Source organism: Rhineura floridana, chromosome 1, assembly GCF_030035675.1.
Source record: "Rhineura floridana isolate rRhiFlo1 chromosome 1, rRhiFlo1.hap2, whole genome shotgun sequence".
NCBI classification, from domain to species: domain Eukaryota; kingdom Metazoa; phylum Chordata; class Lepidosauria; order Squamata; family Rhineuridae; genus Rhineura; species Rhineura floridana.
Window position 1 is genome coordinate 101,665,528 of NC_084480.1, and position 16,142 is coordinate 101,681,669.

The 16,142-nt window shown below is 43.2% G+C and overlaps 1 protein-coding gene across 3 annotated transcripts in view; it reads right to left on the bottom strand.

Annotated features, from left to right (window-relative positions):
* The window catches only part of VPS13A (vacuolar protein sorting 13 homolog A), a 304,094-nt gene that overhangs the window by 33,221 nt on the left and 254,731 nt on the right, over positions 1-16,142 (bottom strand). For all 3 annotated transcript variants that reach the window (XM_061627500.1, XM_061627520.1, XM_061627510.1), the window contains exons 59-66: positions 16,000-16,108; positions 15,529-15,642; positions 11,732-11,877; positions 11,558-11,639; positions 10,214-10,327; positions 1,818-1,893; positions 1,545-1,708; positions 988-1,033 (exon numbers count right to left, since the gene is read on the bottom strand). In XM_061627500.1, the coding sequence (XP_061483484.1) occupies positions 988-1,033; positions 1,545-1,708; positions 1,818-1,893; positions 10,214-10,327; positions 11,558-11,639; positions 11,732-11,877; positions 15,529-15,642; positions 16,000-16,108 (851 nt within the window). The remainder of the gene's footprint in view (positions 1-987; positions 1,034-1,544; positions 1,709-1,817; positions 1,894-10,213; positions 10,328-11,557; positions 11,640-11,731; positions 11,878-15,528; positions 15,643-15,999; positions 16,109-16,142) is intronic.

Consider the following 16,142-nt stretch of genomic DNA (forward strand, 5'->3'; position numbering starts at 1 on the left):
AAAGGGCCCTGTGTAAGCTGTGGCTGGAAAGGGGGGGCACACCCATGGGTGGCAAGGATCACCGCTGCCCTCCTAGAAGGCTGTTAACGTGGCGGCTTGGGGGGGGCAAAATGCAGATCCCACCAGCAGCAGTAGCCATCCTCCTCACTGGTTCTTCTGACTGGGGGGGGGACGGTGGTTGCAGGTTGCCAGACACAATAGCGCCCATGCATCGCTTTCCTCTACCACTGAAGCGTGGGAAGGAAATGCTGGCCGTTGGCACAGGGTGCAAAAAGCCTCGGCGTGGGCTGGGGACCCTGCCGCCTTTGGGAAGGCAGTTGTGGATGTTAAGGTGGCTGCTGCTGCGGCTTGCTCCCAACAGGGATGGTACTGATGTCGGTGGGGTGGGTGGGTGGCCTAGAGAGGCCAAAGGCTCACGGTACTGTTGGGGCCCCCCGCTGACGGCTCCTTGCTGCAAAGAAAACTTCCAGGGGAAGGAACACAAGGCCTTTTTAAAAAAAACTGGAAGGGAAAGGTTAGAACAAAAAACCCAGAACAAATAGTACAGGAAAAAACACCAATCAACGAAATAACAGGACAACAGCACACAAGAAACAATACAGGCCTGAACCCATGGAGGCAGAGAGAGTCCAACCGTGTTCGGCGAGGGCAAAAGAGAACTGAGGCAGGAAAGTCACAGACCAGGAACGGACCTGCAAAAAACTTCAACAGTGCTCTTTTGCCTTCAACTGCTAGGTGGAGCTAGCTACCCACCTGATAGCATCTTTTATATGCACAGGAGAAATTACTAGTCAGCCTTATAATAAATATAAACACACATTATTTTTTCTGTTTTGATTCACCTATGAGCAGAAGGTGAAACATGGTTTATAAATCATAAACTACAACATGCATGCTAGATTTTTTTTTTACCACAAAGCATCTCTCAGCAAATAGCAGCTTTAGGTTCAGATAACACAGTAGGAACTCAACAGAGAGTGAACATACCTTTAATTGGCTTTGTTACTATTCCTGTTATTCCACTGACAAAACCCTATGAGTTAAAACAAAAAGATCTCACAATTCTGTTATTCAAATGGATTTCTTAAGTATTCTCAATGTGATTTAAGATTGTAAACTTAGTAATATTTATTTGCCAAAGTAAGTGCTGGAGCATAAAAATAACTGAGATGGAATTCCCTGTTAACTACATAAACATTCACTCTAAATCTTAGCTAATATTTACAATTTTACCAAAATAAGAGTGTAAATCAGAAGCTGAGACTGTGTTGAGACAGCACTACTCACTTGACTTTCCAACAGCCAAGTCACTGCTGCACCATGCCAACCTTCCCTCCCCCTCTTGGTAAGCAGCAACGACTCAGCTGTCAGATGGCAGGTAAGTGCCACTGCCCCACCATGCCATCCAGTTCTGGTGTAAATGAAAAGAAAAATATGTATGCAGACAAAAGCTACCAGAGTTTGTGGATGCATCTCTGCTATCTGGCCAAGACCTAGACCATTTAACATATAAACATTAAAATATTATATGTGATGTTTCTTACAGATACCAAGCCTTTTCCACCTCGCGTGATACCCTCTTTTAGGCCAGCAGGCTGCCTATTCATTGCTTCCCTTCGCTTTTGCTGATAGTCTTCATCCATAGTTATTGCTGCTACTCCTTTAGCCATAGCCCCAGTTATTCTTGATGCAGCACCAGCTAACCCACCTATTAGTATAGAAGATTTTATGAAAAAATATTCTTATATTTCAAACAGTAAAACATATTAAGATTATTTGGCAGCCTTTAACCATATGTAAGCATAATTATTGCTTACCTACAGCACCACCAACAAGGGCTTTAAGTCCCAGTGCCATTCCCTCTACAAACTCTTCTGGACCCTGGATAGCCCCCTGGATAGAAGAAAGAAAAATATCTAAAAAACAGTCTACAAAGAAAAGACACTGCCTCCTAGTAGATAGGAGAATACTCTAGTGTTCTGGACCACTGAATAGTGGCAGGTAGAGAGTATGAAATCTTGGGACTTAATACTGGGATTCCTAACTAATTTTTGGTGGATGGTTGGTCAGATGAAAGGGAATTTTTGTTTTACCAGTAAACTTCCTTTCCAAGCTCCTTACCCTTAATCTAGAATAGCAAAGAATTACAACATAGAACGGACTGTTGGTCTCACCTGAAAGGTAGTTTTCCCAGGTATCAAGCCATCAAGAGGATATTAGCACCACCTAGTGTCCAAAGGCAGGAATGCATGGGAGTCAAGACTTCTGATGCTCCTTCCAGTGTGATCCCAGTCTATTCCAGACGACTCTCATTTAGGATCCGTAATCAACTCAGAAGCAAAACTAGTTAGAAGGAGCAGCACAAACAACTAAAAACTCCACAGCTCCCAGTTAAACAGGAATATGAGAATGCAGCCTTAGCCACAGTGGAAAAAATAATTTTGAGTGTTTTAAAACAGGTCGCATTCCCTCAAACAAGATAGACATCCCCCCAAAAAGAAAGGGACCTGATGGTATGATACCTTTCAGGTAAGACCAATGGTCTATTTTCCCCAGGTAGCATGCCATCAGGAGGGATGTACCAAAGCAGTCCCAGTAGGGTGGGCCCAGGCTGCCTAAGAGGAAGACAGTACCTTTTGCAATCAGAAGCATAATGATTTACTTTGTGGTACCTAATGAAAGAACTTGGAGTAGACCAAGATGCAACTCTGTCTACAGATATCTGCAATTGGAGCATTGGTTAAGGCAGCCATAGGGGCTGCTGACCTAGTTGAATGAGCTGTGCTGTTTTGGGGCACCGAAACATTAAGGAACTCAATAGGCCATGGTGATGCAGGCATGTAGCCAATGTGGCAGCATCAAATTGGTAACCCCACTGTCCTCAGAGGAAAGGATAAGAATAGAGATTCTGTCATGCAAATGTCTCTAGTCCTGACTAGGTAGACCTTAAGGGCTCGACAAACATCTGGAGAATGCCAGGCTTTCTCAAGAGGATGGCTTGAATGAGGACAGAAGAAGGGAAGGACAATGGCCTGGCTACAATGGAAGGTGGGGGACACCTTAGGAGAAGCTAGATCTGTACCTAGCACTACAGAGCCCTTGTGAAACACATAGGTGATGGGCAGGGATCAGGCTCCCAGATCAAAAACTCTGCAGGCAGAGGAGATTGCCATGAAGAAGAGAATCCTGAAGGAGAGTAACTGTAACAGAACAAACAGCAGTTTAGGCATAGTTATCCATGCCAAGACAGCCACTGATCTTGTGGAAAGAAACATGATGTAACGAAGCCCTGGTATCTCTTATGCAGAGAGACAGATGGAGACTCAGGCCAGCGAATGACCCTGATACAAACAAGGTAAACCTAGAGAGCCCCTCGCACAACTAATGAATGCTCCGCCTTCTCCACAGGATGAGCCAGATTGGAATGAAATGAATTAGGACCAAGGGATGCCCTCTTAGTGAAGGTTGTTTTGGAGACAAATGTAAGAGATGGCCAAAACCTCCTGATGCAGTGTTAGGCTTCAGCCTCATCTTCAAACCAGGCAGAATGTTCCCCCTGAGAAGAACACCACTTGGAAGGAGTGACCCATGACCTCTGGTAGATCTGGATCCTGAAGGACAGGATTGTAGCGATGACTGCCCTGAAAGAAACCCCCCAATGTCCTGACTGCCAAATGACCAGACTCCAAAAGGTTGCCTGGGACAGAAGATCTGGCTTCATTGACAACCTCGAGTCCATGATGGATAGACTCAGGAGAACTGAACACAGTGTCCAGCGAGGTCAGTACAAGAAGGATATTCAGTCCATCCCATCAGGAGTAAAGGAGGCCAGGAATAGAGCAGACTGTCACGAGAAGGTTGGCCTCTGCTTTCATCTTGAGACAACTAGTGAAGAAGCAGGGAAAGCTGAGTGTTGTGAATCAAGACGAACAGGTCTGCAGAAGGAGGACTGAACCTACAAGCAACTGGTAGAAGACCTTGTTATAGAGTTTGCACTCCCATGGCCTCACTTATTGCCTGCTAAGCTGGACCACTTCCAATTCCATGTCGCCATTGAGATGCTCTGCCCTGCAGGAGGGTAGGGATGCCTGGCCTAAGAGACTAGAGGAGTCGTTCCTGCTTCAAGACTCGTCAATAGAGTACCCCCCAAGGGGAATGAACCATGTAAAGAGCAGACCGATGCCTGTGCCATATGTTAAGCTTGAGGGGCAGCAAAATGATTCCTCTGAGCTGTGTAACTTTCTGGGAGAACACTGTGCGACCAGACTGCGTTAAGTAGATTTGCAGAGATGTGTCAGACATGTTAAAATGGGACCACACAAACCAACATGGTGGCAATTGCTTCCCATAAAAAAACAGTGTTCTCAGACGCACCATTGAATTGCCAGACCGGGTCTGGAAGGTTCATTGGCCCCTGGGACATGCAATCAACCCTGACTAGGATGCGAAAGAGGACCTTCAAAACAGCATGGCTAGATGTACTGGAGATGTCATGGTGGAGTAAACTCCAACTTATAGTTTCCAGCAAACATGGCTGACTGGCCATCATATGGTCACCTGGTAAAATTCAAATTCCTATTTGAAGAGGAAACCAGTTGCAAGGTTATACCACCTGATGAATTCCAAAATGAAAGAAACATCTCAGAGACTATTGCCCTCAGAATTCCCAATCGGAATTCCTTATGGAATTTCTGGCAGAAGAAGAAGAACATTGCACCTCCATGGAAGCCACGAGTCTAGGGAGTTGCTTCATAACCTTTACCATTGTCTTAAGGTTACCCTGTAGTTACACAGAGATATAGCCAACAGATTGGGTAGCCTTACTGTTGTCTTACTGGCTACCCTGTAGTTATGCAGGGAGGGAGCCAGCAGCTTGGCTGGTTCCAAGAAGATAAGGCAAATACATGGAAGACAAGGCCAGCAGTGGTCACCAGACATGAGGAACAAGCTCTGACTGCATAAATGGGGACAAAATGCTTGAAAATCCTAGCCTCCCGAAACCACGGGAGCATGCTGCTGCACTCATGTCCTGCCTCCAAGCCTCCCCTGGACATATGGGGCTGCTGGAGAGCCAGCCACAGAAAGTAAATACCCAGGGACATATTCTGACTAAGTACCTGTGCAGTAACCAGTCCAGAGAGACTACTTGTCAAAATAAAAAGAGTAAAATCAATGTTTTTTTAATCACTGAAATGCTTAATCTGTATACAGGGAGGGAAGCCAAATATCTGTACAAATATGCCAACGTGTGTAACCTTGAGTTAAGTTACAGAAACTGAACAGTGAAGTAAGCCTTACCAAAGGCTAAATTGTTTTCGTAAATTTAATATGGAATTTTAAACTGTTATAAGTCACCCAGGGACCTGCAGATGAAGGTCAAGAGTTGACTGAACACCACCACTTTCCAGGAGAACTGCACCTTAGCACATATATGCCAATGTGAGTAACCTTGAGTCTAGTTACACAAATTGAAACAGTAACGTAAGCCTTACTAAAGGCTAAATGGAATTTTAAACTGTCTTAAGTTGTCCAGGAACCTGCTGGTGAAGGGCAAGACTTAACCGAGCAAACAGCTTAATTTATGTTATCTTGCTGAGTTACGTTTGTCATGCCAGCCTGCAACTGGAATGGCTGCGGGGCAGGCAGTTGTTGGGCTTTCTTTTTGATGTCTCTTTGATAGCCTGGATCCTGGGGGGTTGACAGCTGGTTTTTGCTGACAGGCATGAGTTGGCAGTTTTACTGCCTCACCTGTAGATAAATACAAGGCCCAGTAACACCTTCTTATCAGTAAGGGGCCTGGTTCCTTCAAGGCCATAAACCATGGGAAGTTTTAGGGAGGATGCACCATTTGGCTGGTGAGTGATGAGGTTTTTTACCTCATCGTGAAGCCCTTGATTGGTTAATTGCCTCCGGCTGTTGCTAAGGCTTTTTGCCATAAGTATGGGCCAGAAACTCTTAAGTTTTGTTCCTTTTTGGGTTCTACCATGCCTACCTGTTGTGACCTGATTGGGATCCAGCTCACCATCAGCTATCCTGACTGTAATCTCTCAGAGGGGAGAAGGCTAACCAACTACAAGTCTTTTTAGTTCTGTAAGTATAGAGCAGGCTAGCTTGACTTTATTATTTTGTATTTTCTGACTGAACTCTCTTTTGTATTCTGTTGTACCTTGCTCCTTTGGGTGTGGTCCTTGTTATTTTGTGGCTAAAATTGTGCACCTCTTTTACTTTTTTTATTCTTTAATAAACTTATTTCTATTACCAGTGTATGTTCATTTCATGAGAAGGTCAGTATTGAATCCAGTCCTAACCATTGACCACAGCTACTGTGTAAAATTGGGGTGTTTTACCTAAGGCTTTTGGGGGCAAGGAGTGTACCTGGTAGGTTTTCTGGCCTCTGAGTTTCCCTTTGGCTCAGAGTGGTTAACCAGCAAGAAGGGTGGTGGCAGTGTCTACCCTGCCGTATTGTTGTGAGCATGCACAACCTTGGCAGAGAAGGATATTTTGCCAGGATCAATTGCCCTGGGGTGGGAAATTGGTTCCTGGGACGGTGAAAGGCAGGGGGAGTACCCCAGCCCGTCACCACAACGTTTACCCAGGAGGATAACAAGGGGACCCTTAGAACTTCCAAGGAAGTCACTGGATAAATTCAAAAATTTACTCAGACAGTTATGAAGAGCTGCAGCTGTTCAGAGAAGCAAACTGGAGCGTTGCATTGAAGCTTATTTATGCTGTCCCACCAGGAAGACAGTAAGTTCCTCCTCTGTAAGGAAGTAACTGGATAAATAAAAAAAATTACACAGGTAGTTATGAAGGGTTGCAAAAATTTACACAGACAGTTATGAAGAGCTGCAATGGTTCAGAGGAACAGACTGGAACTTTGAGCTGAAGCTCATGAGGCAGTTCATATGCCTTCACTACACTGAGGCCTCCTAGAGGAGCCACCAGGTTATGAAGGGCTGCAAAAATTTACACAGACAGGTATGAAGACCTGCAAAAGTTTACACATACAGTTACGAGGGTCTGAAACTGTTCAGAACAAACTGGAGCTTTGAGCTGACGCTCATGAGGCAATCCATATACCTTCACTACACGGAGGCCCCTAGAGGACCTACCAGGTTATGAAAATGGAAACGCACTGCCTTCAAATCGATTCTGACTTAAGGCAACCCTATGAATAGGGTTTTCATGGTAAGCAGTATTCAGAGGGGATTACCATTGCCTTCCTCTGAGGCTGAGAGGCAGTGACTGGCCCAAGGTCACCCAGTGAGTTTCATGGCTGTGGGGATTTGAACCCTGGTCTCCCAGGTCATAGTCCAACACCTTAACCACTACACCACACTGGCTCTCACCAGGTTATGAAGGGCTGCAAACATTTACACAGACAGTTATGAAAGGCTGCAACCGTTCAGAGGAACAGACTGGAGCTTTTGAGCTGAAACTCATGAGGAAATTCATATGCCCTCACTACAATGCAGTCCCCTGAAGGAGCCACCAGATTATTCTACTGTTGCCTCTAGAAATGGCCTGCTGCTGTTCGAGGGTTGGGAGAACTGGAGCTTTGAGCTGAAGCTCATGAGGCAAGCCATATGCCTTCAGTACACTGAGCCCCCCCCCAGAGGAGCCACCATGTTAATTTACTGTTGCCCCTGGAAATGACCTGCTGATGTTCAGGCCTAGGGAGAAAGGGGATCAGGCTTCTTAGAAATATTGAACCTGCTGTTCTAGTGCCTCCAATTAAAAAAGGTGGAAATACTTCTCAGCCAAGGGCTATGCCACGTCTCTGCCCAAAAGTTCTGAAGGAAAAGCTAGGCCCTTTCCACAGTCACTAGACAGACTAGGACCAAATGGGAACAGAGGTACCATAAAAATGGGAGGAAAACTCCTCAGCAGAAGACTATGCTGTATCTCTACCCAAGGGTTCTGAATGGAAAAGCTAGGCTCTTTCCACAGTCACTGGACAGACTAGGACCATAAAATTGGCATGAAACCTCCTCAGCAGAGGTCTATGCCACATCTCTGCCCAAGGATTCTAAGTAGCAAGTTAGGCCCTTTCCTCAGGGTTCTGAGTGGAAAAGCTAAACCTTTTCTACAATCACTAGACAGACTAGTACACCAAAAGCAGCAGAGAGTGATAAAGCGCTGCCAATTTCTCTCAGCCACAAGCAGCGTCCGCACCAAACATTGCTGCTCTGGTGCAATTAGAAGGCCCAAGCATGGCTGCCTTGCTTACCTGAGGGCCTGAGGTGACCAAGATATCACACATAGGAAGAACTGTGCACACAAGGTGACGCCCAAATTGCAGGTCAACATTCCTCCCAGTGGAATTCCTTCTGATGCGGACCATGAGATGAATGGAACTGATGGCTGCTGAGATGGCTGCTGCTGCATATCACTGTGCTGTGCCTCAATAGTGATATCCATAAAAACAGCACAGGATGGCCCAGTCATGGTTACACATACAAGGTAGAGGGGAGCGGTACCAGGTGTTATATGGATAGATGTCTGATTAATCAATAAACACACATGTAGAGGGGTGCGGTGGATTAGTGAGGCCAAAAATAACCGCACACAGTAGAGGGGAGCGGTTTGACTTCTAAATGCAGCCAAGAAATGCAGCCAAGGTCAAAAAGAACCACACACAATAGAGGGGAGCGGTTTGACCTCTAAACTCAGCCAAGAGCCAAATGAATCCAAAGTGTGGCAAAACCTTTTTAATTTTTTTTATTACTGCCTAGACATCTGTCTTGTCTGAGGAGGAAAGGAAGAAAGCACAGGCAGTAGAGCCAAAACAGGGGCAAGAGGCGATAGGGGAGACAAAATGGCGGTCAGGAAAAGAGACCGTGTGGCCATGAATGAAGCCGCAGCAGCAATCTCTGCAGCGTGCAGGAAGGAGGAGGCGGCTGAGGAGAGGGAGGGAGATGCTAAGAGGAGAGAACCCCCAGTAGCCGCATGGCTGCTGGGCAAGCCTGAGAAGAAAGGCCAGCTGTATTGACAACTTTTTTTTTCTTTTTAACAACAAGCAAGTAAGGGAGAGAACAGAATACCGACAAAAAAGAGGAACACAGAAATAGAGAACACAGTAAAGGAATGAACTCACAAGAGCTAAGGCAGAAAGATCTAACCTAGGACAAAGGCAGGAATGGACTGAGATCACACCAGAAGGAGCATCAGAAGTCTTGACTCCTGAGCATCCCAGCCTTTGGACACTAGGGGTGCTTTCATACTGCACTTTATTCCGTTATTCTGACACTTTACTTCCTGTTAAACTGCGCATAAAATTTGAGCTTTCACACGACAGAACGGGTAGCTCTGGAATTCTGGTGGAATGTAGTGGAAGTTTAGCGCTAATTTCCACAATAAATGATACCACAAAAACTCTGATAGCAGGCTGGGAACCCGGAATATTGCGGGAGTTTTGCGCTAGCTGCCGCTGCTCACGTGACAGCCCTCCCAGCATGCAGTGCATTCCCGCCCTTACCAACAGCCCTCCCAGCATGCAGCCCTCGCTCAGCCTGTGCTGCTGCTGCTTGTGCTCAACCAAGCCTCTGCTGCTGTGCTACCGCGCCTCTCAGCTGATCGCGACTCTTTTAAACCCCTCCCCCACGCAGAAGGAACAAGCAGAGCTTTTGAATAGAAAAGGCGGGAAAAGAAGCAGTCTTCTAACGGCTGCGGTAGGTGAGAGTGCTGTGTGAAAGACCATTGCGCGAAATGCTGCTAAATTGGTACTGCAGTGTGAAAGGGATTTTTGAAATCCGGAACGAAGCGCTAGATTTTTAATCTGTTAAACTAGTGCTATTAGCCCCATGTGTGAAAACAGCCTCGGTGGCGCTAATACCCGCCTGATGGCATGCTACCTGGGGAAAACATTAACAGAACCAGTTAATGGATTCAGAGATGAAAATCTATCTAGGAACCACAGCAGAAGAAATTGGAAAGGATGTAACAGAATTTTCAGTGCAAATTCAGAATGGCCTGTTCCCTCTAATGTTGTACCACTTTTATAAACTATACTGAAGAGCTGGATTAGATGGAATGCTCTTGGAATGGATAGACAGCTGACACAAATTCTTCCTCTCCACAGTGATTAGGCCTTTGAAAACTCAGTATCTTTCTGTACTTTTGGTAAAATTTCATCTGAAGTGGCTGTAAATATTAAAATACTGGTACAGCCAATCTTAGATTGGCCTGATGGAAAACTAGATAAAGAACACACCTGGTAAGGTTCATAGAAGAAAGCTTCAACTCCTTCAGACAAATCTCTTATGAATCCAAATGGATTGCCCAAAACATCCAGGCCAAGAATAAGAACATACATTTGCTTAATAGCCTAAAATGAAAATATTTTGAAATTAATATGTTACATGAAAATTTATTATTTTAATGGCATATAATTTCAATATTCTTAGAATGAATTCACAAATGACTCATTTCTGTGAATCTGTCTACACAGCTAAGATTTTAACTGCATTATCTATTTACTGCTAAAAACTTAAGTAGAACTATTTCCCACCAAATTGTATAATGCATACAGTAGTAAATAACACAAACACAGATAATAGGAAGAAAAATAGAATTACAGGTGTACTATATTTAGAGAAGGCTGCTTCTTGCTTTCCAGTGAGTCACATCTTGCCTACGTGGGCACCATATCTGGGTTCAGAAGAACAACGCAAAATGTGGCAGAAGAGCTCATAAGTGTCAGTGGCGAAAACCTCCATGATTATGGATATATTCTTGAGAATTATAAATCACAATGTCTTGAACAATAATAAAATGAGCTACTTATTTATATATTATTTCAGTGAATGCAGATGCCCACATACACAACATTTACATGAAACTAGTGTGATATTTGGGCTATTTTATGAATTCTAGCTCTACCTTTAAACAGAGCTAAGCTGAAATATAGCAACATTTTGTGAACATTTTTTTCTAGCTGTGAAAAGGACTTCCCCACACAGCAATTTTTATTTAGGTACTGAAGAAGTGGACAAATGTTTGCATAGAAACAGAGAGAATCCTTCACCTCCATTTTCACAGGAGTATTTGTTTCCCTGCAAATCTGAATGGAACAAAAAAAAAAAGTTTTCTCAAAAGCTGTAGATGTTGCAGATGTGGCAAGCTTTGGCAGTAACTCAACCCAAAATGTCTCCTGAATAAATGTTTTTGCATTGTCTGCTGCCATTGTTTCACCTTTGCAAAATATCCCAATAGTCACTGGGGTCTGCCTCTCTCCTTCCTACTCCTGACTGGCTGAAGCACTTACGTTGATACTTCCTCAGTTGAATATGCACTGTTTAAAGGGAATGGAGGAGGGTGTTAGGGGCCTGGATTTGGTTTGGCTCAAGAATAAGCCAAGCTATTTCCCATTGGGTTCAGCTTATTTCCAAGCCAATCTGATGTGGAGAGAACACTTGCCCATCACTAATCTTGGGTCTCCAGAAAGGTATGCATCGCACCTTGCTTTTAATCCATACTATGCACAAAATATACAGTTCCATCTACATAGAAAGAATGGCCAAATGGTTTGTTTATGTTAATTTAATGTTATACTAACCTGTTTCGAATAATGCATAATAACAGCCCACTGTAGTTGTTGTGTGGTACAAAAGTGGTAGTTGAGCTCAAAGAATGCCAACCTAGAAAAAGTAAATTAAATGAAAAGGCAAAATAAAACAAACTATATGTAATATTCTAATTAAAATTAACTGGGTCAGTCTGTTCTACTTACTTGAGAACAACATCCTGCACATCAGTGAGTGTGGCCCCGATACTCTTTAACAAGAGGTTTAAGGACTGAAATGGAATTAGCTCCTTGCTTCTCTCTTCCTTGTTGCTATCTTCTCCAGCAGTGCTGAGTGAAAAGCTTAAGTGTAACTGAAAGGGGGAAACATAAACATATGGAGAACACCAATAGTATGTGGGATACCATCCCAGAGCTTAAAAATGTTTTTGTTGTTATGATAATAACGGGCAGACTATACCTTGTTGTTGTTGTTATGTGCCTTCAAGTCGATTACGACTTATGGCGACCCTATGAATCAGTGACCTCCAAGAGCATCTGCCATGAACCACCCTGTTCAGATCTTGTAAGGTCAGGCCTATGGCTTCCATTATGGAATCAATCCATCTCTTGTTTGGCCTTCCTCTTTTTCTACTCCCTTCTGTTTCCCCAGCACTATTGTCTTTTCTAGTGAATCATGTCTTCCCGTTATGTGTCCAAAGTATGATAACCTCAGTTTCATCATTTTAGCTTCTAGTGACAGTTCTGGTTTAATTTGTTCTGACACTCAATTATTATTTTTTTTGCAGTCCATGGTATCCGCAAAACTCTCCTCCAACACCACATTTCAAATGAGTTGATTTTTCTCTTACCTGCTTTTTTCACTGTCCAACTTTCACATCCATACATAGAGATTGTGAATACTATGGTCTGAATGATCCTGGCTTTAGTATTCAGTGATACAATTTTGCATTTGAGGGACCTTTTCTAGTTCTCTCATAGCTGTCCTCCCTAGCCTTCTTCTGATTTCTTGACTATTGTCTCCATTTTGGTCATTACCTTACAGTATCTTAAACTGAAGTCAACTTGATAAAAATGTTAACCTACAATATTGTACAAAAATACAGTCTTGGCAAGTGTGGTGTAGACTGTTTGACTGGAATCTGGGGGACCAGGGTTCGGATTCCCACTTGGCCATGAAGCTCACTGGGTGACCTTGGTTCAGCCACTGTTTCTCAGCCAAATCTACCTTACAGAGTTGGTGAGCATAAAATACGGAGGAGGAGAACCATGTATGCTAATCTTGAGCTCCTTGGAAAAAGGCAAGATATAAATGTAATAAACAAATAAAAAGTGAAATGCCTAACAACCTAAAATAGCTGAACAACTTACTGAAATACACATATTTTGGGACAAAACTAATGTACAATATTAAAATAGCCGCCCTAGGCTCCTACTGGGAGGAATGGTGGGATATAATCTAATAAATGATAATAATAATAATAATAATAATAATTGCCTATGCCTACATGTCTCTGTGCAAGGATCAAAAATGATGGAGAGGAGAGCATTGTAAGGATCTCTCCTCTGCTCATCATCATTGCCAAATGCTTGGCAGTAATAATCATAGAAGAGGATGAGATTATCAGACTCAGCTGTCCAAAAATATTGACTTGGCTTATTCATATTTATTGTGTGAGTCACTCTGTTGGAGAATAAATAATTATTTGTGCCTGCTCTCAACCACCTCACTCTTCCAAGTCATTTGGTATTTGTTTCATTTTTACTGGGGTTTGAAGAAGGTAAGAAATAGCAGGAAAGATCTTCTTCAAACCATGGCATAAATGACACCTTGGGAGAGAGATACATGCTGCTGGGCATCTCTCTTATTAGAGGGCTTGGGACTTTTGTTCCCTGGAGTGCTTCCACATTAGAGTGAGTTTACACTTCTGAGGCATTGGTCCTGCATAGTGATGTGAAGGCCCAGGAAAAAAAAGAAAAATTTGACACCCCCCGCTCTAGTTTTTTTCAGCCTCCCCCCCATTTTTTTAGAAAACGAGGAAAATTCAGGGGGGAAATGGATCCCCCCATTTTACTTATCCTTCACATCTCTAGTCATGCATGATCAGCTGGATCAGAACTGTAAATAAACTTAGCTTCATTACAGTTACAAAAGCAAAAGTGGGACAGTATTCCTGACCAAGAATTTCAGCCTTAAAGTGAGATCCTATGTTTACTCAGAACTAAATCCTATTCAATGGAATGGGACTTAACAACTGTACTGTGTGCTTAGGATTGCAGCCTTCTCTAGCCACCAGCATTAAAATCTGAATCAAACTGGTCTACTTGGCTTAACATTCAAACATGTAGTAAGGTGCTCAGACCTTGGTGGGAAGAGATGCTGAGGTGCTGAGCTAGAAATTCAAACAAACACACAGGGGTTGCTCTGGCTAGGAATCTGAAAGACTCTGTTGAACCTAGCCTTTCCCTCCTTGTTGGGGCACAGCTCCCACAGCAGCACTTGGCAGAGTGATTGGCTGTAGCAACATATGCAGCACAAATTCCTTCCCTTCATGGGCTAGAAGGGCTGTAATTGTATTGTCGAGGAACAGGAAAGATTTGTTTTAAAAAATATCATTACTGTAAAGGTAAAGGTGTCCCCACACTTGTAGTGCAAGTCGTTTCTGACTCTTAGGGTGATGTCTTGCAACGTTTTACTAGGCAGACCGTATATATGGGGTGGGATTGCCAGTTCCTTCCCCGGCCTTTCTTTACCCCCCAGCATATGTCGGGTACTCATTTTACTGACCACAGATGGATGGAAGGCTGAGTGAACCTCGACCCCTTTTACCGAAGATTCAACTTCCTCCTTCCGTTGGAATCGAATTCCGGCCGTGAGCAGAGCTTCGGCTGCGTTACCACCGCATACCACTCTGCGCCACGGAGGGTCTATCATTACTGTGGTTGGGCTATAAAGAGAGTGAAGGGATCGGGGCTTAACTCCATTAGGCATTACCTCCTGATTGCAGCAGATTTTTCCACCTGCTGCTTGTTCCAGAAGCTGGGATGTCTTACTGGTGCTGAGGTGGGCGAGAGCTTTGATGACTCTGAGGCAGCACTGAGTTATGGAGAACCCTGCGAAGCAGTGAAAGGATTCTGCTTCTCCATGACTCAGTGCAAACCACATTCCCCTTACACTTTCCAGCTTCTGGAGATAAGATTTTCCAAATCTCTGCACAATCAGTGCTGCTGTAGGATCATCCCTGCTTCTGCTCCCCCACCCTCCAAGTTCTAGGCAGTTTAGTATCCCATCTCCCTAACTGCTCAGTTCATCATGAACTGTGAGATTGTTAGTTCAAGAACAAAGAAACAGAACCTCGTACAAGCTGTCTGAGTGAGGGAGATTCTTGTTACCCCCTGCTCCCATTATTATTAAAAGATTAATTAAAAATAAACAAGCTGTTAAAATGGAGCCTAATGCTAACTAGAAAGGTAACAGTAAAGTATACATGGAAGCATGGAAATAGGATTTAACCATCTCAAATGTCACACACGTCAAAAAAGGCAGAACAGTTGTGCTGTAAAAAAGAAAGAACGGTTATGCTATAGCAATCTACACCTGTCAGCAAAGTATTTATATTCCTGATGTTCAAGAACCTCAAAAGAAGAATGTCATGTAAATTCTTCATAAAAAGGGAAAAAATTAAGAGTGGCAATTCCAGGGTAAACTAGCATGAAAGCAGCTCTGGTGATTGGTGAGTAATTGTCTGCAGTGCAGGCCCCAAGTGTATTAGGCATGCACAGTAACCTCTACATGCCAATGATATAATAAGTTGTGCCTAAGGCAACCAGAACCTGCCACACTTCTTTTCTTCTTCTAGATACTGGACTTTGTCCAGTGGCAGAATGTCTGAATAAACTAGGGAGTCGGGTTTCATGCATTAATATAATCTCATTTCATCTTCACTCTTGTTCCCTGGCATGTACTTATATACACAAACATTACAGTTATAACATGCACATACCTTGATTGGAGAAATATGAAAATACTCATATAAGCTGATTTGTGATGTATCTGTTGATGATATATTCTTCAGTTCCTCCTGTACAACTTCTACATCCCTTTTGAAAAGCTCAATCTGCAAATGTATTAATATCAAACCCATAATTCTTAAAGCTAAATTATATATGATTAGTTTTTTGGCAATACAATGTAATACAAGACTATGTTCTGTCAGATTTATTTCATTGAATTTCTTATAAAGGACCTTCTGGGTTGATATCAAGGTGTACAAATATTTCATGTTCTTATATGATGACAAATAGTTGTTGACCTTGTTTATGTGTATGATGGAATATCTGTCCCACATTTCATTTTAACCACCATCTGGTACATAATATTCAATATAGTCTTTGAAAAAACTGAGCTGATACACATTATGGTTTGTTGCTTTTTACTACATTGAACATTTCTTTCATGTAATAACAACTCATACCTCTTGGTCTTTGGGCACTTCATCAGCAAGTGTAAAGAAATCAGCCAAAGCATAAAGGAACCCAAGATCTAATCGGAGATCCATCTCTTGAATTAGGACCTTAAAATACCTGCAAAGGAATTAAAAATTGTCAAACTACGGAA